Source organism: Gopherus flavomarginatus, chromosome 2 (assembly GCF_025201925.1).
Source record: "Gopherus flavomarginatus isolate rGopFla2 chromosome 2, rGopFla2.mat.asm, whole genome shotgun sequence".
Taxonomy (NCBI): Eukaryota; Metazoa; Chordata; order Testudines; family Testudinidae; genus Gopherus; species Gopherus flavomarginatus.
Genome location: NC_066618.1, coordinates 58,387,965 through 58,413,304, shown reverse-complemented (window position 1 = coordinate 58,413,304; position 25,340 = coordinate 58,387,965). Strand labels below are relative to the sequence as shown.

Sequence of the window (25,340 nt, the reverse complement as noted above, 5' to 3'; positions counted from 1 at the left end):
AGAAGAAAGCTTTTTTAAAAAATCTATTTATACACAGGACAGGTACAGTGCAGATGGCAGTAGTGAAAGCTTCACTGCTCGTGCCTCTGTCTAGCTTCTCCTCAACGAACATCCTCCTTACTATGGAGGGGAACCACCTCTAATGGCAAAAGGGAAGTTTAATCTTCATGCTCTTAAAGGCAGTGGCCTTTCAGTTGAAAGTACCAACTGGAAACTGAGTGCAAGGGTGGTGGGGTTTATGGATGCTTGTTCATTAAAAGGAGGACTGAGTGCACCAATTTACTTCACATGGTCCCCAAGTAGTCTTTAGATGGTGACTACTTTTGGACACTACTGATGTGGCATGACTTTGAACTTATGACAAAGGGTCTGATAACCAGACTTTGGAGTTCTCTTATCCCCCCCTTTCACCATCTTTTAAGGGTACCCGGGTTATGCAAAATGTCATGCATCTCAGCAGTAACTGTTAGGGATATAGAGAAAATTCATCAACTTTCATAAATTATCAGGGTCAATTCCAGTCACTACTTATAGAGCAAAAGCTCATGCATTAAGCTCCAGTGATCACAGGTTTGATCCTGGCTAACGATGACAGGGGCCGTCAGCATTACATAGGTAATTAAGCATAAAATATACCCTCCCCCAAGTAATTTTGGCAGCAGTCCATCTAACTCCCTTCCCCTGCTGGTGAGAAAGTCCCACAGGTAATAGTCCCCCCAAATTTACTCCTGGGGGAATTCTGTGCCAAAAAATAAAAAAAATTCTGCACACAATATTTTAAAATTCTGCATATTTTATTTGTCAAAGTAGCACAATGTAATCTCTTCAGTTTATTTTGGTAATTTATTTCAAAATACCTGTCAACAAGTATGTCAACATTTCAGGCAACAAAAAAATATTCCCCCCAGGAGTAGAGAGTTCAAGAAACTCCTATGACAACCTAGTTCCAGTTGGGGAGTGCTGGACGGTGCTGTGTGGTATCCCCTAGAGCTCAGACACCCGCAACCTCCTCCTCCAGAGCCCAGCTGTGGGCTACCCTCCCAGCCCACACACCAGCACCCCCTTTCCCCAGAGCCTTTACTCCCCCCAGCTTATTTACTATCCCACTGGGGGACCCTCACCCTTTGACAGAGCTGGGTCTCCTGGACCCTCTTCTGTTCCTGGGCAGAAGATAATCAAAGCCGGGCAGCTAAAATGTTCAGAACCTCTATCCACACCAGGCTGGGTGCTTCGCTCACTGTGGGTTGGAGAGCTAGGCTCTGTAGAGTCCATCAACCCCTAATGGCCGCCAGCAGCTCTGCAGCCCCAATTCTGTGGGGGGAAACGTGACATTGTGTACATTAATTATGCACAAATTCTGCATTGCACTACTGAGTTCCTCCAGTAGTACACATTACTCATCCACCAAACCGCACTCACAGCAGCAGTCCAAGTGTCTCTGTGTGGAGCTGTCAAATTGTAGTGTGAAATATTAAAAGCGTGCCCTCACAAAGAACTCTTTCTGCGCTGTCATGTATCAGCCAAAGATTAAGGATTCAAATTTTCTAAAACTTCTTTGAAGACGAGTAGCCTGATTTTCAAAGATGATGTGCATTAGTAGAGTTAATGAGTGCTTAGCTTTTTTGGGTCTGCATGGGAGAAGCTCCCTAACAATCCCTCCCTGCCCCCCGCCAAAACCCGTTCCACACTTTTCCCACCTATACCCAACAACCGTCCAAGGTCACACCCAGGCTCCTTCCCCACATTGTGGTCTATTTTAAAGACATTGATATTTTTAGTTCTAGCATTTAAACACTGTCTACTGATGTTTTGAAATAAAATGCTATTGTATTGTGAAGCATATTTATATACAGAACGTTTTTATTCAACAATCACACCATTCGAAGACTAACCCTGGATCTTAATGCCACCTGAAATGTTGATCCAAGTCTGTTGATATTAAATATTGTGTTCCAACAATGCTGAACTTTTGACCAAGAGTCAGTAAATCAAAATCAAGATAAACATTGTTCTCCACCCGTCTCAAAAAGTTATATTCAACCTGTTGCCCAAATTCTCATTTGAGATTTTTGTCAAGGCCTTAATTTATATACACTTCAATGCATCAATTCATTTTGAGGAAAAGCTATTCTAAAAATACTTATCTAGAAGAGCAACATTCAGCTTCCAGAACATACACTGGACAAGGGCTTTAAAGGACAATTCACCTGCTGCATCCAAAACACCTGGACATATGTGAAAGTCGCAATCTGGAGTGATTCCAGGGATTGCAGAAGGGAAGCTAAAAGCATGAGTCTCTACAGCTTGAACTATAGAGCCAGTTATTTGTCAGTGGGGGGCTTTAACAGGCTCACCTTCTCTTTGTATCAGGCACAGAGGGGACGCAACACAGTAACCAGTAGTTTACACATATCCACACGGTACCTGTGAAGACCTGTACCTGGACATGAACGATATGTAACTGCACGTACATGTGGGCATATCCCTTTTTCCAACAAAGATTTTTAGGGAGGATAAAAGGTGCATATACATTTTGTGAGCATGGTTGTTATGCCCACCTTTGACAATGTCTTCCTCGATAGATAGAGATATAGATAGAGGCAGACGCACTGAAGGCAGGATTATTATACCTTTTTGCACATTATCCTGGATTGGCACCTTGGAAGGCATCCTGATTTTCAGGTTAACACAAAGGTATAATTCTGTTGCATACCCTAACTGTATGTTCATTTTATGCTTTGATAAACTTATTCAGAAGCAGCATTATATTAATATAACAGTTCAGCAGCAGAGCTTATTCAAATACCACCCAAGGGCAATAATGACTGTGGTAAGTTTGTTTCTGTAGACATTAAGAATCCCTTTAGGTTCAGCTGTGTTCTGTCATTGCATCAGTTTTTCATTATAATGTGATTATCCTGGTGCCTGCTAGTGCTACTATAGTTACTGAAAAGGTCTATTTTATATATTCTGTTAGATCGATTTCTGCTGCAAAACTGTTGTTCTTGGCTGAAAGGTGGCATACAAGATAATTTATTCTCTGCTTGATGCATGCTGCCTGCAGTTAAGGCTGGGTATATATTGAGGCAAGAATTTACCTGTTGGATGCACCAGGAACCATGTGCATGTAATATTTTTCAAACAAACCCCAATCTGTTGGGTAGTTTTAGAGTTACTAACTGCATTGCTACTTTTCTGGTTCATGATGCTCTTTTGTCCTTCCATAATTAAAAAAGACTTTCTAAACCCTACTGGGATCATTCACCACAATGTGGACTTAACCCCTTTATATTAAAACAACAAATGGAAGTTTATATATTTGAAAATTTTGAAGTGCACACTTGCAGTAGCTTTTCACTACACCATTGTTTTAGTCTTCATATGTCTATTACCATAGCAGAGACTTCAGATCAATTAAGAGATTTAAGTATATAACATAATTTTAAAAGTTATTTGCATACAAGCTATCAAGAAGGGGCCTCTCTGTATTACGGTTATTGTGGAGGTATTGGAATAGTGAACAATGAAAATCTAGGCCAATGGAATAGTTAAAGAATGCTGGTTTCATGGGGTGAATAGGGACCTTTCTTTGCACAAGTGACTAGTGGGTGGGGGGCATTAACCTACATAGTCCTATAGGAAACCTCAAATTTGCATGTGTAAATTTCAGTTATATATTTAAATTGACAACCACCATATTTATATGTATAATTATTTTGTTCATGAAAATCTGGTGATTACCAATTATTGCATGCCATTAGATTGAGCCCACAATATTGATTTGTTGCATGTGCAAATACTGTACATGTAAAGGTCCAGATCAACACAGCTTGCAGTTTTGTATTTTCTTTGTGTTATTAACAGATTGAGAATACCAAGATTTGTCCAGGTATCTGGATAGTTTGACCAGAACCACACTGGATCAGACAAAATTGAGGGAAAAAATGGGCTTGCTGCCTATCCTTAACTGACTGTGGCTTTGTGAATAGAGAACTTTAAAAATATAAAAAAAATGATTAGAGGATGTCGCTGAATAGCCTGTTACTCAGTTTTCACCTAAGGAATGATAAATCTTAATGCGTTTAGTGGCAGACAATAAGTCTATGAAACAAATGCACTGAGAACAAAGGAACTAAGATACAAAAAGCCATTTATTAAAAAAAATGTGATGTCAAGTCACATACACAAGCTAATATTAAGCTACAAACACAGATCAACCAATTCTATAAACAGACATAGGAGTGTTCACATATCACAGTACCTAAAACGACTGCTGAGAAAAAGGAGTCCATAAGTATTTCATTTCACGTTTCCTAGACAGCTCCTTGCTGAATGTCTTTAATTCTGACTCACTGTACACTAACTTAGGCAGAGTCCCAAGGAGAGCATCTAATGCCTCAGAGCTCCATTAAAGAACTTTATTCTTCTAAACAAAAGGAAAGCCTAGCCTTGATTTTTTTTGTAGGACACTGAAGTAAAACCTGTTTTGCTTGAACAGTATGGCATTCCCAAAGAGCATTTGGCAGTAGCCTAGAGATTGTGCTTTGTTGAACCATCTTCGTTCTCCTCGCCTTCGGATTCTGATTCTATGAGGTAAAAAAAAAAAAGTAAAACGTTTCTGCTCTTTTTTAACTGGATTTACAGTGACAGTTATATCATTATTCCTGTAAACAGCAACAATAGAATATTTGAATAAAGATTTGCCTGATATATCACATTTCCTAAGGAGGGCAGTCTAATCATTGAAAGCAGCTCAGCAAGAAACATACTGCAGACAAAAACAAAGAGGAGTTCTTGTGGCACTTTGGCTACATCTTCACTACCCGCCGTATCTTGGGGATCGATATATCACGTCTCATCTAGACACGATATAGCGATCCCGAATGCGCTCCTGTCGACTCCGGAACTCCACCGGAGCGAGCGGCGGTAGCAGAGTTGACAGGGGGAGCTGCGGACGTCGATCCCGCGCTTGAGGACGGTAGGTAATTCGATCTAAGATACTTCGACTTCAGCTACGTGAATAACGTAGCTGAAGTCGCGTATCTTAGATCGATCCCCTCCCCTAGTGTAGACCAGCCCTTAGAGGCTAACAAATGTATTAGGGAATAAGCTTTCGCTGGCTAAAATCCAAGCTTATGCCCAAATAAATTTGTTAGTCTCTGAAGTGCCACAAGGACTCCTCTTTGTTTTTGCTGATACAGACTAACACGGCTACCACTCTGAATACTACAGACAGAATGCCTAATTCTACTCTCAGTTGTACAGGTCTAGATTTAGAACAGAATTGGTTCACTATGGATAATCTAGACCTAACTTTCCCACAAAATAAAGTGAGTTCAAGTATACACAGGTTAAATTTAATAAAAAATAATTATCCATCTATAACTAAATCTATATGTCCAGGTGGGATTGCTGCCTTCCTCTGCAACAGGGAGTTTGGGTCACTTGCAGGTTTAAACTAGTGTAACTAGTGGATTCTCTGTAACCTGAAGGTTTTAAATCACGATTTGAGGACCTCAGTAACTCAGCCAGAGGTTAGGACTCTATTACAGTAGTGAGTAGGAGGAGCCCACCACAGCCCTGGTGCCTGTGGAGCTGCCTCTCGCCACCCCCATTGGCCTGGAGCAGCGAACTGCTGCCAGTGGGAGCCACGATTGGCCAAACTTGTGGACATGGCAGATAAACAAACCAGGGCTTACCCTGGCGAGCCCACCAGGGGCTTACTCTGGTGTGCCAGAGGTTGCTGATCCCTGCTTTAAAGGGACAGTTCACCTGTTCTTATACCGGAAGGAAAGTGTTTATCATTGTAGGGCACCAGAAAAAAGGAAATGTGGGCCCAAAACCCATTCATTTCCCTTCCCATTATTCCTTTTTAACAGTAACTACAGTCTTTGTGCCTTTATGATTGCTCTTCTCATTCAGGAATTCAGTGAAATTCACACTGCAAGACACATGGAATTTTAAGAACTCAAGACTCCATTATATGGACTCCATTAATGACCTGAAAAATAGTCAGTGGTGCCTCCCTTCTAAAGATTAAGATCGTAAACAATTTAGAGCAGGTACGATCTTTTACTATACATCTGTACAGTACCTAGCACAGTGAGGTCATGGTCATGACTGGAACCTGTAGGCACTACTATAATACAACTAACATCTTCAAAATGGAATTGCCAAGAGGCTACTAAATACTGTTAACTTAAATGGATTGTACCTTCTTCAGCATTTTGCAGCCACTCAACAAATTTCTTCATCTGGTCAAGAAATACACTTTTGCCTTTAGCAAGATGTGCTTCTTTGTACCACTTCAGGATGGCTTCTTCACTCAGGACGTCAGCTGCAATTCAGAGCAGTGGTTGCAAAGAGTAGCATATTTTTATAAGACAGAAGACAAATTGAAAAACTTCTAGATTCTGAGGCAGTAAGAAGTAAATCACTTTGATCAGAGTGAGGTTAGCTTTGAATCAGCATTGTACCTGACACTAGGCTATAACTGCAGTATGTCACATTAGAGGGATCCCAGCTGTGTCACATACTGTAGTCAGTCATTAACTAAATAGGCTAGTCTTAAAATAAACCATTCAGTGTCATGCTTCTGTAAATAGTAATTAGTCCTCTATTCAATTGGCTTTAAATAAGAGAGATAAGACACGCCAATTGCAAAGGAAGTCAATAAAATCTACCTGTATATCTTAGGACTCACCTCAGTAAGAAACACTGTAGTTTCTCTTGCTGTTGACTCATAGAGCTATGAAAGAGTAAAACTGCTAGAATTGTGAAAGAAAAAAAATTAACAAAAATCCCATCCTAATGTGCAGTGTCTTATCTTTCCCAGCTGATTAAACAGCAGTCATCAGGGGAATCATTTTAAAGGACCATGCTCCCAAAACTCTTCTTTTAAAAGTGTCAAGAACAAAATAATTGAGGACAAGAGGAACATCAGGCTGAATAAACCGTGCCAGGATGCCCACTAATCCTAGCTGATGTAAAACAATAAGCCTCTAGCCCAAGTGACAGAGCTTCTGCCATCCAATGAAGTCTTGCAGCTGAATAAGTGACTGTCATGAAGCCAATATCTGTGATGCACTTTAGCCTTCAGGGCTATTGGATGACATTGAGGCCAGAATAAAAACAGCACCTTTGGTTGTCGCCACCATTTTCATTTTCATGTACTGGTCAAACTAACATCCTCCTCCCCTGCCCACCACAAGCTGCACATTTTTGGAAGTAATTTACATTAGGTTCTTCAGTGTTGCCTAGTATACCAGGAATATGGGATAGCCCTTGCTACCCTGCTGAATACCAGGACACAGCCATATTCTACTGTAGCACAAAGATTATAGGCAGATGCCAGCAGTGAAGGACAAAAGAAAATTAACTGAATCAATTATAATGAAATAAATGAACAAACATCTTTAAAACATCTGTGCAAATGGAAACAGGACAGACCACAGACTCACTTCACATATGCTATGGAACAGCAAATAGATAACAGTGACCTGGAACTATTTGAGCTGATAATGTAGGACTAACTACAAATGCTCTAAGCAAACCAGTCACTCATAGGTGGAAGCTGAATACACTCGGGTCTCCCTGGAGCTTTCAAATCTGGTGAAAACAAGTGAAATGTATTTAGAAGTCTCTCTTGTCTCACAAATACCTTTTACTATTGAAAGTCATCATCCAATTTGGCATTATCAGCAAACAAACAAGCTGAAGGTAGATGAAGAGCAGGAGTGTCACCCCTTTTGAAAACAGTGTGGTGGGACAGTTGTGTGTGTGCAAGACTACAAAATTCCTGTTTAAGACTATGACTACTTGCACCAACAACTATCATTCTCTCCCCTTGTAAAAATTCAGCTCTAATATTTAACTAAAAATGTAGCTGAATAACAAAAAATCCACTATTTTGCACTTGGAACATGTACTCCAAAGTAATAAAAATGGTAGAGTCATGAGAAAAAATTAGATACAGGAAATAAAAGTTTATAAGGAAGATGTGACATATGGCATTAAACAAATGTCAACCCAATATTCTTTACTATGGCTCCAGCATTTTGCTGGCATTATGTCTATAACACACATTTGGACTTTGATTTAGAGTGTACAAGATACAAGCTTCAAAGTATTTACATGGCACTTTTAATAGAGATTACAAATATAATTTCTTCATGAAAAAACACTGTACTCCAATATACTGTATAGCGCATGCATGAAATTCTAAGAAATACAGCAACGTATGATATAAATTCTCAACCTGTGTATCATAACCCCTGGAAGAGAAGGATGTTCTGACTAGCCTCCATTTCTTTCTAGCTAAGTAGGGTTGGGGAAGGGATTGAATCTTTTATAACATGGGGTCATAGGTATAGAAAATGTTGCAAATGGAACTGTTGGCCCTTATTCAATGCACCATGTAAGTAAGTGCCTACAGTTATGCACATGTTTAAGTGTTTTCCTAAACTTGGGCTCTGAGGATGATGGATTTGCAACAACAGTAGAGCCCATTCTAGTGGCCAAGCATTACAAAAATTAGATAGCTCTAAATCCAGGACAGCAACATCTCATTACCTGCCTGAAAGATGAGAATGGCACCCAGATGACGGGGAAGAGATTTGCCTGCATATGACTCTCTGGCACTAAAATTAAGTGAATGTTCCTGCACCGACAAAAAATGCACCCAGAGAAGGAATAAAAATACCTTCAGTTACAGAAATGACAATCATGTCTTTTCTTTCATTTCTGAGAAACATCATTGGTAGTTCATTCATGCCCCCAGTGTTTGTAAGGGATAATATTCTCCTGTCAGTGCAGAGATGCTCAATTAAGCAATCAGCCAGGGCAGAGTGTAGTTAATGATAGCCCTGGGTTGCTCTGAAGCAATGGGAATACTGGGGGTGATTTATTTTAGTTATTTCTGATTAAAGATGATGACAATTACTTTTTACGTGCTGCAATAGTTTCATCTGAATGTTGTTGTTGGTACGATTCTGTGTTGTTACATCCACTGCCCCGGGTGATGTCAACCCTGGAGATCCAGAGCTGGTTTCTCTGCCATGCAGCTAACTACTACTCCAGCCACCCACCACTAGCGCCCCAGGTGAAAGGGAGAGGTCCCAAGGCACACTTCATAAGGATGTCTTCACTGCAGAGTTAACTTGAACTATAACTTAAGTATTGCCTACCTAGCTCAAGTCCTGTCCGGACACAAAAACCCTTGAGTGTGGTGGTGCATTTAACTCGAGTTAAGGGGCCCATAAGATGGTACAGACTACAGGTTCACTTAGCACAACTTGTCAGCTGCTAACACAATCGCACTGTAGTTCATGTGTTGTTTCACAGTGTGGCTGCTCCCACTCGAGGCAGCCTAACTTGAAAGGAGTTAATTTGAGTTAACTGCAGCAAAGACAGAACCTTAGATGGTGCTTTTGGATTATCATTATTATTACTCAAGTAATGTTACCCACAGTTTAATTTTGGCAAAATGCTTGCATTTCTTGTGTGTGTATTTTCTGCTGTGAAAGACTCATAAGCCATCTTTCACTTCCTAGGGAAGGAAATTGGAATACCTGAGTAGAGATAATGAAATTTACCCCATGGAAAATTATTGTGTGCAAATTATAGTTTGAAGATCTCCTGAAGTGGAGGATTAATAGATTGTATGTTCAGAGAAGTGGTTTGAACGTTTGTTTGTTATAAAAAGACTCCAAAATGGAGACAAGAGCAAAATAAAATCATTAGCATCTTTAAGGCCTCTGTCAGGTGCAGCAAGTGGGCGTATTCTCCCATGGGAACTCCCAATTCTTTCCATCTCTTCAGGAGGTTTTGCAGGCCAGAAACTTAATACAATGTAGCTTTAGTGGCCTTTAAAGAACAGAAAAAAGGTTTTATTCCATGTTAGGAACATTTGTTCTTCAAGGATGAAATCCTGATCCACTCAAGTCAACAAAAGTTTGGACATAGACTACAGTGTGGACAAGATTTCATCCAGGATCTCTAAGTTAGAGATAAATTTAGTAGAGCTACAGGGGATTCTGTGGTTAATGAACGTAGTGTAATATGTACTCCAATGTTAATTATGTTCATTATTTTCCTACTATAGTTCATCCAGAAATGAAGATGTTCTAGGTGATTTAGAATTGACTGAAAGCTTACATCATCCTACATATGATGGCTGGCCAGTACAGATCTGGGGGAAGAGTGAGGCTTATTAATTTTTTGTTAGACTTGTGTTGCTGTTGGGGTTGTATTGTCACTGAGCAATTGCCAGCCTCTGTTTATCATTAATTGTACTTTTAAGAGTGTAGAGGATGCTCTTTTACATATTTCTTATATACACAGAACAGAACATTTTTGATCTTTTGCACTAAGAGACTTGATCCTTCTCATGTTGAAATCAATAGCAAACTCCCAACATATTCAATGGGATTTGAATCAGGTCTTAAAGGCCCTACATGGCCTAGAATTTCTTATATTAGAGCTTTAATACATAACTTCTTAAAGGTCTTGTTTTATTATTCGTTCCTGGATTTAAGACTTTCAAATGTTGGAAGAACGTGGTTGATGTTTTTACTGCTAAACTGACAGTGGATCAGCAATGTGGAGGTGCTTATAAATAATTACCACATTCGAATGAGTTTACAATTATATCAACTAAAAGAGATTATATATGCAAACTCTCTTGAACAGTAATGAAAGATTAGCTCCCAGACCCTCCAGCTGAGGCTGAAATGAACACCGTATGGATCAGGGGGGTTGTTCAAAACTTGCTTAAGGCTCACTTTCAGACTCCTCTGATCTTGTTCTGTTCATCTGTCTGGACTGTGTTGATCTAACTTACACTGGGGTGCAGTGGGAGCGGGAGGAACCTACAGTCTAGGATTGGCATAGCTCAGGGATATCCTGGTCACATCCCTTTTCCATTCTATGCCAGTAGCAGGGAGGCGTAATAATGTAGAGGCCCCCTAGATCATCTCTAAATCACTAGAGAATCACCTTTATACTAGGATGATCCTCTCTGGGCTCATTAAATTGTCTTTAAAGGTCAGATTATGCCAAGCAACATGGCACAAAGCTGCCACACTGCATGAAGAAATCTGGTCCTATATCTGTACATTACAAAAGGGACAGATTTTAGAGTAAGAACATAGATAATAATCCATGAGGCCATCAACGCTGTATAGTCTGTCAAATTCAGCTTGGAGTCTATTTCCAAGCAAGTGTGGATATAAAAACCCTTCTTTATCATCATTATTGGTGGACCTTGCGACAGAGTGCTGAGATCTGACAGGCAGGTCAGCATTCTGATCACTGTAGCCTCAATTAGTCCCTCTCCCCTCCCTGTAATCAGTGGCTGATTAAATAATTAGCTAATCAGAAGGAGAAGCTGGGGAGATAAGGGACTAATTAGCCCTCGGCTGACCAACCTGATAAAAACCCAGGAAGGAAGGGTTACAAGAGAGAGGAAGACAGGGCTAGCTGAGCCTGGAATGAAGGAGCTCTCTAGAGAGAGAGAGAGACCTCCTTTCCTCCTAAGACCCTGGCAAAGAAAGGCTGAAAGAAGTGAAGTTAAAACTCTGATGTTTCATTGTACTGGGGTTGGTGGACAGGCTTAGAATAAAATACAGCTCGCACACAAGAAGAAATCAAGTCTGAGCAGTTTTGGGAGCATCAGAAGATAGGGACAGCCTGGCTGTCCCAGTCCTGACTGTAATCACTGCTATATTCTGAACCAGGCTCAAACTGGCAAAGAAAGAGTTTATTACTTGTTATAATTTTTCACCAGATATGTTTATGTTGCTTTAATATATATTAAAGATATTATCCATAACAACTGTACAAATAATTCTCAATAGCTTTATTCCTTTCACATTTGCATTGTTACTTATTTAAATTCATTTTAGGTCCCTTACACCACAAACTGAAGACAAACCTACTTAAACTATTTATGTTATCATTTGTGGTGCTTAACTTAAATAACATGCAGAAAAGCTACAATGCTCATCCAGCATATACAGAGTGAACTAAGGATGCAACACAATATTGAGGATGCATGAAAGAAAATCAAATTAGAATATTTGTGTCTTGTTCAGTTTTAATTTTTCTCAAATAGTCACATTTTCTATTTTTTTAAGCTACTGGGGTCACTTTATGTAGACATAATAAGGATGAGAATAAATATTGTTGACTCACTTATTTCTGCTTTCTGAAAACCTATATGAATACTTTAGTCATCAGTTGTGTGTGTTTTTGAAAGTATACGTGAAAACACAATATGAACAAAAAAAAATCTATACCAAGCATTTCTATTCACACTGATTTTCCCCCTTCAGCTATTTATAGCAAGAACGTCAGAACAAACTGCTTATCACACACCTCTCACATGCAGTGCAAGACTATTAGTCTCTATGACAACCTGAACTGTATAAACCTCTAAGAAACCATCTATAATATAAAAAAATTGAAATCCTGGAAATAATGGCTTCTCCAAGGATCTGACAGTGCCTAGCTATGGCCTGATCCTGCTTCCATTAAAGTCAAGGCAAAATTTTCCAGGGACATCAGTGGGAACAGAATAATGCCCATATAGAAGCCAAAAGACAAACCTTGATCACTGTTCTTTTCAAGATGACATTGATTACCCCACCCCTCCCCCATGATTTCATGACTTCATGATTTAGGGCCACCCAGCACCACCATAGGTTAGAGCAGGAGGAATTTGCTTTAGCTTACTGCTAGTATAAGGTCCTTGACGCCAGCAGGTCTAGCAGAACTCAGGTCTACCCACTCCAACACACAAAATGCCTGTAACTTCCCCCTCCCCACATACATCATCGGTGAAGGGGTGGCTGGTGTAAGAAGTGACTATGCCACCTCCTCCATCTCTACGGCAGTGGAGAATCTCCGTATACAGGGGCAATTCTGTCTCTGACTGGTTTAAGTAATTTCTGCACAGACCTGAGAGACCAGCTTCAGAATCTAAATACATGCCAAACTTACTCAATATCTTAGTACAGTATGTTCCAGTAGGCACAGGACACAATGTTCACTGTACACCATACTACAGCACATATAGACATATACCTTTGTAAAAGAGTACCACTATCTTCTGAAAGGCTTTCATAAAGTGGATGTTGTCATAACAGTATTCCTGAACCTTCTGGAGAAGAATTAGCTCTGACTGGCCTTGGGTGCTGAACACAGCCAGCAGGGGTGCATATTGCTGAAAGAGGGTAGGGGGGAAAGGCAAATTATTTTACATAGAAGTACTGAAAATGAAAAATCACAGACACTATTACTACAATTTAACTCCTTGTAAATTTCATCTTTGCAAAACATTCACCTAGAGAAAGATGTGGTTGCTACATTTACACAGATTTTATTGCTACTATTGTTCACTTGCCCCCTAGTGCCATTTACACAAATATACACAAGCTTTTGTAAAACTGTTGGCGCACTTGCTATGGATTATTTTAATGTTTCACTTTGCTATTGAATTGTGTAAAGTGAAGTTATAAGACCCATTATGTCGGAGTACAGTCATTTGTACGCTGTTTGGTACAGCTAAAGAGAAGCAACTATGATGTATGATATTTCAACAATATTCTGGATGCTACATGTTGCAAAGAGAGCACCAACAATTTCACAAACCCAGAGCTGATGCTCCTGATAATCTGAAATCCCCAGTTTCACGGAGGCTTCAGAGATCATAGTAAAATCCAGTATATGAAAACCATTAAACTTGAACAAATTAGTAGCATGTGACTCACCATGCTGGGGCATGAATTAGAAGTGACCTTTCCTTATGCAAAGAACACAATAGCTTTTCCAGTACACAAAATTAAACTATTTAATATAGTACACTGACAAGGTAGTAATGGTCCTTTTTAGCACCTTTAACATAACAATTAAAAAAGCCAAAGAAAAAAGGTAACTGCTCATAAAAAGTCAGAACTCCATTTTGTTATGGAAATACTTCTCTTCCCTTTGAAGAAGGAAGTTATGCCAGTTATGGCCTTATTTTCATCTGATCTTTCCTTTTAAGTAGTCATAATTTACCCTTCTTGCTTTCTCATTTGTTTTCCTCTCATTAGGAGGTTGAAATCAGTGGGACTACTTGCAAACTTAAACTGAAGCACACGGTTAAGTGGTTATTCTTCAGTACTGGGGGCAGGGTACTCAGCACCTTACAGTTTTGAGTCCGAGGAGAGACAAACTTCCTCTGGTCTTCCCCATTGCCCAAATGTACGTTTTAAAAGCTACTGCCTACATCGTTGCCTAAATTGGTACAAATTTCATTCCTCAACATGTCCTTTTCACACCGAAGGTGTCACCTTCAATATAAATATGTTCATATACTGAATTAAATAGCTTCACAGTGGGTCAGATCCTGAAGTTCTTACGTAATAAGGTCAATGGGAATAGGACTGAGTAAAAATTGCATAAGGACTTAGGCCAAGTACAGTAACTCCTCACTTAAAGTCGTCCCGGTTAATGTTGTTTCGTTGTTACGCTGCTGATCAGTTAGGGAACATGCTTGTTTAAAGTTGTGCAATGCTCCTTTCAAATGTCATTTGGCAGCCGCCTGCTTTGTCCACTGCTTGCAGGAAGAGCAGCCTGTTGCAGCTAGCAGGTGGGGGCTTCTAACCAGGATGGACCGGCAGCCCCCTTATCAGCTCCCTGCTTCCCTAAGTTCCCTGTGCTGCAGCCGCCCAGCAGGCTATCAATCAGCAGTTCAGCTGTCCCTCCCCTCACTACCATGTGCTGCTCCTGCCCTCTGCTTTGGAGCTGATCCCAGAGACTCCTGCTTGCTGTGCGGGGGCGGTGGGAGAGGGGAATAATGTCAGGGTGTCCCCTTCCCCCCTGCTGCTGCACCCCACGTACCCCTTCTCCACAGGGGTAAGTGGGGAGGGGACACAGACGGAGAGAGACAGAGAGAGCTTGCGGCAGCAGCTGCTGTCTCAACTTCCTGATCCACTTAAAACGACAATGCACTTAAGAGTGAGTCAGCATATTTAAAGGTGCAGTGTGCATCTCTCGCTCTCCCACACACAACATGTGTGTCTGTCTGTCTGCTATGCTGTCTCCTTTCCTTCGTGTTCATGCTGCCTTGTGTGAGAGGCTACATTAACAACGTGTTAACCCTTGAGGGTTCAGTTGAGTGCTAGTTCATCATTTAGCAGTAAGGCATTCCCTGGGAAATATCCCTCCCTCTTCCACCCTCTAACTCACCACCTCAACCAAGCTTCACAATCATCATAGCTGTGAACAGTATTAAATTGTTTGTTTAAAAAGTATACTATGTGTATATCTATATAATATATAGTTTTTTGTCTGGTGAAAAAAATTTCCCTGGAACCTACTCTTCCCCCGCCCCCATTTACATTAATTCTTATGGGGAAATTGGATTCACTTAAAATTGTTTCGCTTAAAGTTGCATTTTTCAGGAACATAACTACAGCAGTAAGCGAAGAGTTACTGTATTCAGTGTTTCTTTTGAAAATTGATTCATCAGCTATTCTCCTAGGCAGAGACACAAGTTATACAGTCTGTAATACGAGCCTGGGCCTATGACAGAAGTTTTAATGATTTTGTGTAATTCTAGAGAAGGGAGGATCTGCAATGATACTGCTTATTCCAGAAGACCAGATATTTCAATACATGGGGTCTCTGGCACCCTGAAGGCTGGCTGCATCCATTAGGCCTTAGGTTTGCCAGTAGTATGAATGGTTATCCAGATCCTTGTCGAAGGTTCTTAGTCCTGAGGTTTTTAGTAGACTGGACTCAGGACACGTGCCCTATAGAGGATCAATGTCATCCCATCCCACTTCAAAAACTTAAAAATTTGGTGCAAGTTTTCTGTCAAATAAACAGATGGAGACAGAAGGCAGCCTTGTTCAAGGCTGAATTCCTGATAGTGTTTTTTCTGCAGCTTTTAAAGTCAGTGAACTAGTGCCTGGGTCAGCGAGAGATACTTCAGGAAGAGCTTTAGAGTGGAGGGATTTACAGTGGGAAGAGCAATCAGTCTTCTTAACTCTGCAGTTCTCAAAAACCGATCTGTGGGGGTGTAGAGAGGTGGTAATGAGTCCCTAATGCTATAGGAGCGGGCCAAGGCAAGGATTTGCCCAGTGACAGCTTGAAGGACTTATACAGCACAGAGACCCATTGAAGAGTGGCCCCTCTTTATTCATGATGATGGAAGGCCCCCTCCTCACAACATATCAATTGGTTACAGTTTTCAAAGAGAGGCTTACAAACCTTGGGCTACCAGTGCAAGAATTTGGTTCCCACTTTTTCCGGATAGGAGCTGCAACAGCTACAGCCCTGCTAAGGTCAGGGGCCAAAGTGATTCAGGCAATTGGCCGATAGCATTCAAATGCATACAGGATGCATGAGTGACCTCAGGTAGAGAATCAGGGCTAATTTTCTTATATTTCCACTGTCATGGTATAAACCCCCCACTCTGAACCTTAGCGTCCAAAAGATGGGGGACCAGCATGAATTCCTCTAAGCTTAACTACCAGCTTAGAACCTGTAGCGCTGCCACCAACCAGGAATTCCAGTGCCTAGTACACTCTGGTCCCCCCCAAAAGCTGGCCCGGGGACCCCCAAGACCCAGTCCCTCTGGATCTTAACACAAGGAAAGTAAACCCTTTCTCTCACTGTTGCTTCTCCCAGGCTTCCCCTCCCTGGGTTACCCTGGAAGATCACTGTGTGATTCAAACTCCTTGAATCTTTAAACAGAGAGGAAAATCCACCTTCCCCCCTCCTTCTCTTTCCCCCTCCCAGACTCTTCCTGAGAGAGACAGTAATCCTGACACAGAGAGAAATTAGCCTCTCTCTCCCCCTTCCCTCCTTTCTCCCCACCAATTCCCTGGTGAATCCAGACCCCGTCCCCTGGGGTCTCACCAGAATAAAAAAACAATCAGGTTCTTAAACAAGAAAAGTTTTTAATTAAAGAAAGAAAAAACAGTAAAAGATATCTTTGTAAATTTAAAATGTAATAGGTACAAAGTCTTTCAGCTATAGACACTGGGAATACTCTCCCAGCCTAAGTATACAAGTACAAATTAAAATCTTTTCAGCAAAATACCAATTTGAATTCCTTTCAGCCAAATACACATTTGAACTCCTTCCAACCAAATACACATTTGCAAATAAAGAAAACAAGCATAAGCCTAACTCGCTTTATCTACCTAGTACTCACTATTCTGAACTTATAAGAGCCTGTATCGGAGAGATTGGAGAGAAACCTGGTTGCACATCTGGTCCCTCTGAGCCCCAGAGTGAACAACAACCAAATCTAACAGCACACACAAAAACTTCCCTCCCTCAAGATTTGAAAGTATCCTGTCCTCTGATTGGTCCTCTGGTCAGGTGACAGCCAGGCTCACTGTTCTTGTTAACCCTTTCCAGGCAAAGAGATATGAAGCACTTCTGTTCTATTAACTCTTACTTATCTGTTTATGACATCCACTTTCAGAATCATGCAGACTGGCCAACTGCGTGGTGGGGTGGGCCTTGTATACTGGGCACACAGGTGGAGCCTCCACGGTATTGGGCAGTTCACAGCTGGGCCTATGGAGTGAGGCAGTCCTGAGCTGGCATGGAAAGAGAGGCAGACTATGGGACTGGCTGACACTCCTTGTACACTCTTAGGCAGTCTGGGAGTGGACACTGAGTGCAACTATTGTTCACTTCAGTTAAAAAAAAAAAGAAAAAAAGGAAGGAAAGAATCTGACATTCTGGAAGCCTAGAGAGGGAGGTAAGAAGGCAGCCAAGCATGTCTGGATCAGCAGGAAGCCGAACCTCTCTTTCCTGTACTGTACTATTTGTTGCCAGGTACTCCCAGATATTTTAAAGTGAATAAAGCTGTATCCTAATTAAACCACAGCCATGGCCTCCTGGTCCTCCTTCCAGCATGGACAGACAATGTACTGTTCTGGGTTGAGACAGTGGGTTTAGGTTAATGTACATATCAACAGGCCAAGCCTGCAACCTTTACACAGGCATTGAATCCCACTAGTCTCAATGTAACTACTCCCATAAGTAAGGACTTCTTCTGAGAGTAAATTTTGCAGGACTGGATTAAAGATGACAATATTTGTACATCACAATGTACTGAAAAACGTATCTATTTATTTATTTCCAATGTTAATATTCTGAAAGTTGTACTTTAACACACGAGCTGTATTATTAATACTACACCTCATGTTAAAAAAAAAGAGAAAAAACCTGACCTCATAGATGCAATGCTACAAACTATGAACTAGGTGATTAAACCAATCACCACCACAAAGTGGTAAATAAAGTCACTGCTGGAACTCCAAAACGCATCTTCCTGCTGGAAGAGAATTGTGTTGAGTTTTTCTTCCCATCTGGTCCCACAGCTGGAAGAGGCTCTGTCATGGTATAATTTCCCACTCTGAACCTTAGCATCCAAAAGATGGGGTACCAGCATGAATTCCTCTAAGATCAATTACCAGCTTAGAACCTCTAGCGCTGCCACCACCCAGGAATTCCAGTGCCTGGTACACTCTGGTCCCCCAAAAACCTTGCCCGGGGACCCCCAAGACCCAGTCCCTCTGGATCTTAACACAAGGAAAGTAAACCCTTTCCCTTACCGTTGCCCCTCCCAGACTTCCCCTCCCTGGGTTACCCTGGAAGATCACTGTGATTCAAACTCCTTGAATCTTTAAACAGAGAGGAAAATGCACCTTCCCCCCTCCTTCTCTCTTCCCCTCCCAGATTCTCCTTGAGAGAGACAGTAATCCTAACACAGAGAGAAATTAGCCTCTCTGTCCCCCTTCCCTCCTTTCTCCCACTGAATCCAGACCCAGTCCCCTGGGTCTCACCAGAATAAAAAAAACAATCAGGTTCTTAAACAAGAAAAGCTTTTAATTAAAGAGAGAAAAAACAGTGAAAATTATCTTTGTAAATTTAAAAAAATGGAATAGGTACAGGGTCTTTCAGCTATAGACACTGGGAATACCCTCCCAGCTTAAGTATACAAGTACAAATTAAAAACTTTTCAGCAAAATACCAATTTGAACTCCTTCCAGCCAAATACACATTTGAACTCCTTCCAGCCAAATACACATTTGAACTCCTTCCAGCCAAATACACATTTGCAAATAAAGAAAACAAGCATAAGCCTAACTCGCTTTATCTATTTAGTACTCACTATTTTGAATCTATGAGAACCTGTATCAGGGAGATTGGAGAGAAACCTGGTTGCACATCTGGTCCCTCTGAGCCCCCAGAGTGAACAACAACCAAAAACTAATAGCACACACAAAACTTCCCTCCCTCAAGATTTGAAAGTATCCTGTCCTCTGATTGGTCCTCTGGTCAGGTGACAGCCAGGCTCACTGTTCTTGTTAACCCTTTCCAGGCAAAGAGATATGAAGCACTTTTGTTCCATTAACTCTTACTTATCTGTTTATGACAGGCTCCATGACCGGCATGCAAAGTGCAGAACCTATGTGGGATGCAGGACCCCAAGCAGCCATGTGCTTTGTGTATGCTGAATACAAACCTAAGGAGAAGGAACTGAGGAAAAAGGGACAGCAGTAGTGGGCAACCAACATTAGAAATTTGGAAAAGTAAGAGGCATTGTGTGCAAAACACAGATCCATGTCATCATACATAAAACTGGAAGTTCAGCAATTTCCCAGCCAACACTCAAAATATGCTGGCCTTAAAAGACTGGTGAGCATAAGAGCCTTACATTCAGAGTTTACAAGTTCACCAGAACTCTTCAGTGGAATTATGCTCTCCTCCCCAATTCAAGTGCCTGATATTTATTTTACAGTTCTTCCCAATTCAGTTGGGGAGTACTAGCCATAATATTGTTGGTTGTTTTTTTTTTTTTAAATGCCTCTGAATACTTTTCAGCCACATTGTAAAGTGTTTGTATCCTTCTGAGGTCACCTTCTCTTCCTCAGTACTTTGGCCAAAGGCGCTGACTGTCACCATACAGCAGGCACAGGGCATTATTCCCCATATATTCAAGAGGTTGTTCTAATACTTAATATCAATGTCACACCAGGTTCTATGCCTTCCAGATTTAAATGTCAAAAGAAGTTTACTGACACCTGTGGAGTATTTTCTTGTTGTTTATAACCCTGGCACATGCACACACATACACACCTTTAGATGTTTAAGTGCTTGTTCTGCAACCAGCTCTTCCTTCTTGTTCCATTCAATGGCATTCATTATACAGGTCCACAGGAGTCCAATCACTGCAGGCTCTGGCAGATCATTTCTCTTCATTTCCTCTTTTACATAAAGCACTACCTGGTGGTAGAAAGAAACTTCCCACAATAGTTTGTACAGTTAGTGTATTTATAGTTCCGATTTTTATCTAAGGTATGGATTATAACAGACAACAAAAGTGGAATCATGTATGGAATGGTTTTTCCTTAAAATGTCCTACAGAGTAAAACTTGTTCATTTTTCAAGTCTTTATTTACAATGTAAAACTAAAATAATTCTAGCACCATTCTTGACAACACAGAAGCCCTGTGATTATGTTTTTGTGCAGAATTAAGTAAGGAGTAAATTAAATAATTCTAAGATGGCTAGAGGAAGCCTGTGGAGTATACACATATTTTCTTATAGTCACTGTTCGTTTAAGTCTTTGCCTAATTGGGTAACAGTATGAATATAAAAAATAAAAAAACCTCTCCCCACCTCTTTAATTGGGCATTCCTGAGAAAGACGTTCCTGTAGTTCTTTTTGAAGTTCTTTACGAGTCCCCAGTGACTGCTGGACTCGGAGGAAATCTGAGAGCTCTTTTAGCCCTGCATCCGTGAAGTACTTAGCAAAATGCTCCACGTTCTGCCGATTGGCTGGAAATAGTTCCTAGAAGGCAGAGAATGCTTCTCTGTTAAATAAACTACCAAGAATGCTTATGGTGAGGAAAGAAAGCTGGTTAAAAATTAACATAGGAACCTCACATTTAAATGAAAAAATGTAACTGTCAGTGGGCTTAAGAGAAAATTAATGTTTGCATTTTCAGTGGAGAAACCACATTAATTTTTATATTGGCTTATTTTAAAGATGGTTAGAAAGAGAAAATGACAACTCTTAAGGTTATATACAAAGAAAAGACAAGTAATTTACGAATTAATATTAAGTCTGCATATTCATGAAAAAACCTTGAGTTTAAGATAACATTTCAAAACAAAATTATCAGAGACATTATACAGAATGAGAAAGAAGCTCTCTTCCTCCCCCACCCCACCTAGTTCCAGAAGCCTTGTGTACTAGTGAGCACAAATGTAGACCATAAAGCCATCATGCTATGATCAGTGACCATGACCACAAAGCATTTCTACATATTTACATTTTGAGAGAATATATCAGTGTGTTATTTACCATATATTGCACAAAGGCAAATAGAAATATTTCTGAGCGCCATCCAACAAATATGGGAAATTACTGCATTTAATAGACAGCACACCATTAAAATAACTCATTCACAAGGGTGGCATCATTCTGCCCACATAATTCACAGCAATAGCAGACCTGTGAATTATGAGACTTGAACTATGAAAGAAAACAGATGGCAACTCCCAAGTCTGCTACTACAACTAGCACCTCATCTTGTCAGGAGACGATGGCAATTATTTGCACACCAGTTCCCAGTGTCTGAAAGAATGATTCATGATCTGGATAACAGGCCTTACAATAGACACTAAAGGAGCACACTCTATTTACTTACCTATCTTGGTCTACAAGTACCTACACAGGAGATATCATTTGATACTGAAGCCTTTTAATCTAGCAGACAGTATCATTATACATTCCAGTGGCTAAAAACTGAAGACAGCAATGTTCAAACTGGAAATAATATGGAAAACATTTATTTTATTTTTTAACTATGTGGGTAATTATTTATTGGAACAGATTTCCAAGATATATGGTAAATTTTTTCAGTCACTTGGATTTTTTAAAATCAAGATTTGATGTCTTTACAGAAAGATATGCTCTAGTTTCGTTGCACATTAGGCTAGAAACAGGGATTACCGGGTGAAACTCTCTGGTCTGTGTTATGAAGAAGGTCAGATTTATAATCCAGTTTTATAATCTATGAATCTAAGAGTCTTCAGTCAAATGCAAGAAGAGACCTGCACATTAGAAGCAAGAATCTACTATTTCTTCCCAGGAACCCACAATTCTCAACACTTCAGGCTGTTGCTATGGTCCAAGAATTATATGCATGAACCGCAAGGCCATTGGCCTGACCACATGCTGCTCCTAGTGGTTCTGCAACTATCATTTTAGAACCACTGACTCTACAAAAATGCTTAGTCTTGTATTCACTTTATGATGATATCCCAACACTATTTCACAAATTTTATTTTAAATTATAGAGTTATAATTCATTTTCAAGAGTATAATAATTTCATAAACCACTGTTGCTTCACTCATTCACTCACAGTGCAACTACCAAACTATGTCAATAAAATAAAAGCCCCAAATACACACATACTTGTTATTTATACTCTGTTACCAGAGTTTCAGTGGACAGTGACAAATAAAAGTTAGTTAATTCTCTGGCTTCTTAAACTATATTCTTCAGTCTTCCAGAAGGCTTTCTGCTATGGAAAAACAAAAGTGGATTGGAAAAAAAATTACAGGACCTGATGCTTTAACAGTGATGCAGGGACAGTAGCTCTAACATTACTGATGTGATTCAAAATATGTCAATTTTGGGGGGGGAGCATTAGTGGGAATTAACATTTATGACAACGTAGCATCTGTCTTACAAATCCTCCTCTTCCTAAAACAACAAAAAATCCCAGAAAATACATGGTACTTACTAGCAATCGCTTGTCTAAACTGGCTTTTCTTAAAGAGGAGGTAACGGAGTTGGCATCTTTTTCTGCCATCCATGATTTGAAAAGCTTTACAGCAAAAGATGCTGCAATTCCTATTTAAGAAAATAAAATAAACAAGAACACACACTTCAGCAATTTTCTGAATTAGCAACGCTTAAAGAGGGTTAACAAACTAGTTAGAAAGCAAGATTATGCGTTCTGTGGATTCTTTGTCAAAGATAACAAGCATTTACAGTTTGTGTTTAGATTATTTTTACTTTAAATGCAATCTTATTTTTCTGAATTACTCTGCAAAGTTCACAAGTACTTTCAAACATGCTGTTTTTCTATCTGCATTGGACCATTCAGATTTCTCCCATTGTTTTTCTTGGAATTGGTCTTGTTTTCATTTATAGAATATGTCAATGACTTAAAAAAACAAGTTAATTTTGACAGATTTAGATAGGGAATCAGTTTAAATAGAAGGATAATTGACTGTCTAAATAATTTGAAAGAACTTAAAGTACGCACTGGAGGAAACTTGAAAACTCTCCAGAGTTATACAGTAGTGCTTTATTATCATAAACCAAACAACACTACTTCCTTTGTACATGGTTCAGCTTAGGGTAAGGAAAAAATATATAGTATGTATTATATTTTCATCTGTGTTCCTGTATCTAGAATCACCATGGAATTGTAGCTATCCAAAACATTTATGTAATATCTTAAAGTAGGAGTGCATTCTCTTTGAAATTGCATAGGGTTTTTACAGGTAACTTTAATGACCTTTTTTTGTTCTGTGTTTGCACAATGCCTAGCACAATGGGATTCTGGTCCATGACTACAGCTCCTGGGTGCTAACATCATACAAATAAACAACAGCTGCCCCACCCTGTTCCCAAGTATTCATCATCTTCTCCCTCACCTCAAAATATCTGGTTTTAAAATGAAAATAGGACATAGCTAGGTAGGAAGCGAGCATGACTTAGTTGTTCTTTGCCAATTTACAGATGCTCATTTTCTCTCTTTTCATTTGTAGCAAATCAAACTTATCTTCTGAAAAGATTATTCTCTGAGCATCCCCAAAGAGAAAGAAATAACATGCACGATTTTCAATGACAGGGGGGCGGCGGCAGATAGGAAGTGGGAGCTGGGCCACGACCCCCTCCCCAACCAGCCCTCTATACAATTTACAAAACCTGATGCGGCCTTCAGGCCAAAAAGTTTGCCCACCTCTGGTCTATATACATACCACTCACTATACAATACAACATTCTAGTAAACTCAGGTGAGGGAAACCATCCACTTTGTTACCATAAGGACTTTTCATACAGCAATGCCTTTTGGCATAGCTGTTACCAAGATTTTGCTTTAAACACAACTTTTCAACTGAAAGTCTGATACCTCACAGCAGCAACTTGGGCCACATGATACTTTATTATTGTGTGCAACAGCAAAAGGCTGACTGGCTGCAAAAAGCAACAGAAAAAACATGGACATTTTTGGGCAAATATATGCCAAGAACCAAAAGCACTAGGAATAAAAAGGAGCTGTCAAAAGTTTAAAACGCCTAAGAATATGGGTTCATAATGTAAGGTTTTTTGCTCTGGATTTATAGTAGTTTAAGGTAAAAATAAATCCTAAGCTTTTGTGTTTCCAGATGCCTCTTGTTCCTGTAACTAACACAGGCTGTCATTTAAAAGCACTACAGGCCATTACACTAAACATAGATTAGTGCTTTTGGTTGGATTTTCTCCTAGATTTATTCCCATTGTGAAAGCTGTGGGTGATGGCAGAGCAGGGCTGCAGCTGTGTCCTTTCTTTCTGTGGCATTTAGAAAACAAATGTGATGAGGGTTAGCATGCTGTAAAGGAGAACATGTTCCATTCACAGCTGCTTTGAACAGTTGCAGTGAACACTGATTCATTTAAAAAATACTTTTGTAAAAAAAAGTACAACATTGTCAATACGTGTATGAGTTATGATGGGAAACCCCCATTCACAGAGAAACAAATGTGAAAAAAAAAGCATCTGGAAAAATATTAAGTCTCCAAAGCAGAAGAAATATCACAATGCACCAGAAGACTGAAAGAACAGTTACTTACCCTACCTTGGCTGTGGTTCTCCAAGGTGATGTAACACAATGGATCCCATTGTAGGTGCATATGAGTTCAGATTTTTTTAAATAGGAGTGTCCACTGGGGTCACATATGTGCACTGTGCCTCTTTGTGCTCCCATGCAAGGACAAAGGCCAGAGTGCCCATGACCTTCCTTCATATATCAAAGACTTTGTTTGCTGAGAAATCAAAGTGGGGATGGCGGGCAGGTCTGGGAATCCACACTAACACCACTTTGAAGAACACCATTAATACAGGGTAACTCTTCTTTCTTCTTCAAGTATGGGTCTGTGTTGATCCACTCAGGATGGTGGGAAATGAGAAATTTCAGCTGTATCTAACAGTGATTGAAGTATTGCTCTCCTGAAGTTTGCCTTACAGCTAAGTCCAAGGCAT

General features: G+C 40.1%; 1 protein-coding gene across 1 annotated transcript in view; it reads right to left on the bottom strand.

Moving 5' to 3' along the window:
- Positions 1-4,133: 4,133 nt before the first annotated feature.
- BZW2 (basic leucine zipper and W2 domains 2) overlaps positions 4,134-25,340 on the bottom strand; it is an 89,697-nt gene continuing 68,490 nt past the window's right edge. Inside the window, exons 7-12 of the mRNA XM_050938791.1 lie at positions 22,830-22,939; positions 20,695-20,865; positions 20,152-20,298; positions 13,084-13,222; positions 6,215-6,337; positions 4,134-4,586 (exon numbers count right to left, since the gene is read on the bottom strand). Of these exons, the coding sequence (XP_050794748.1) occupies positions 4,531-4,586; positions 6,215-6,337; positions 13,084-13,222; positions 20,152-20,298; positions 20,695-20,865; positions 22,830-22,939 (746 nt within the window). The 3' untranslated portion in view covers positions 4,134-4,530. The remainder of the gene's footprint in view (positions 4,587-6,214; positions 6,338-13,083; positions 13,223-20,151; positions 20,299-20,694; positions 20,866-22,829; positions 22,940-25,340) is intronic.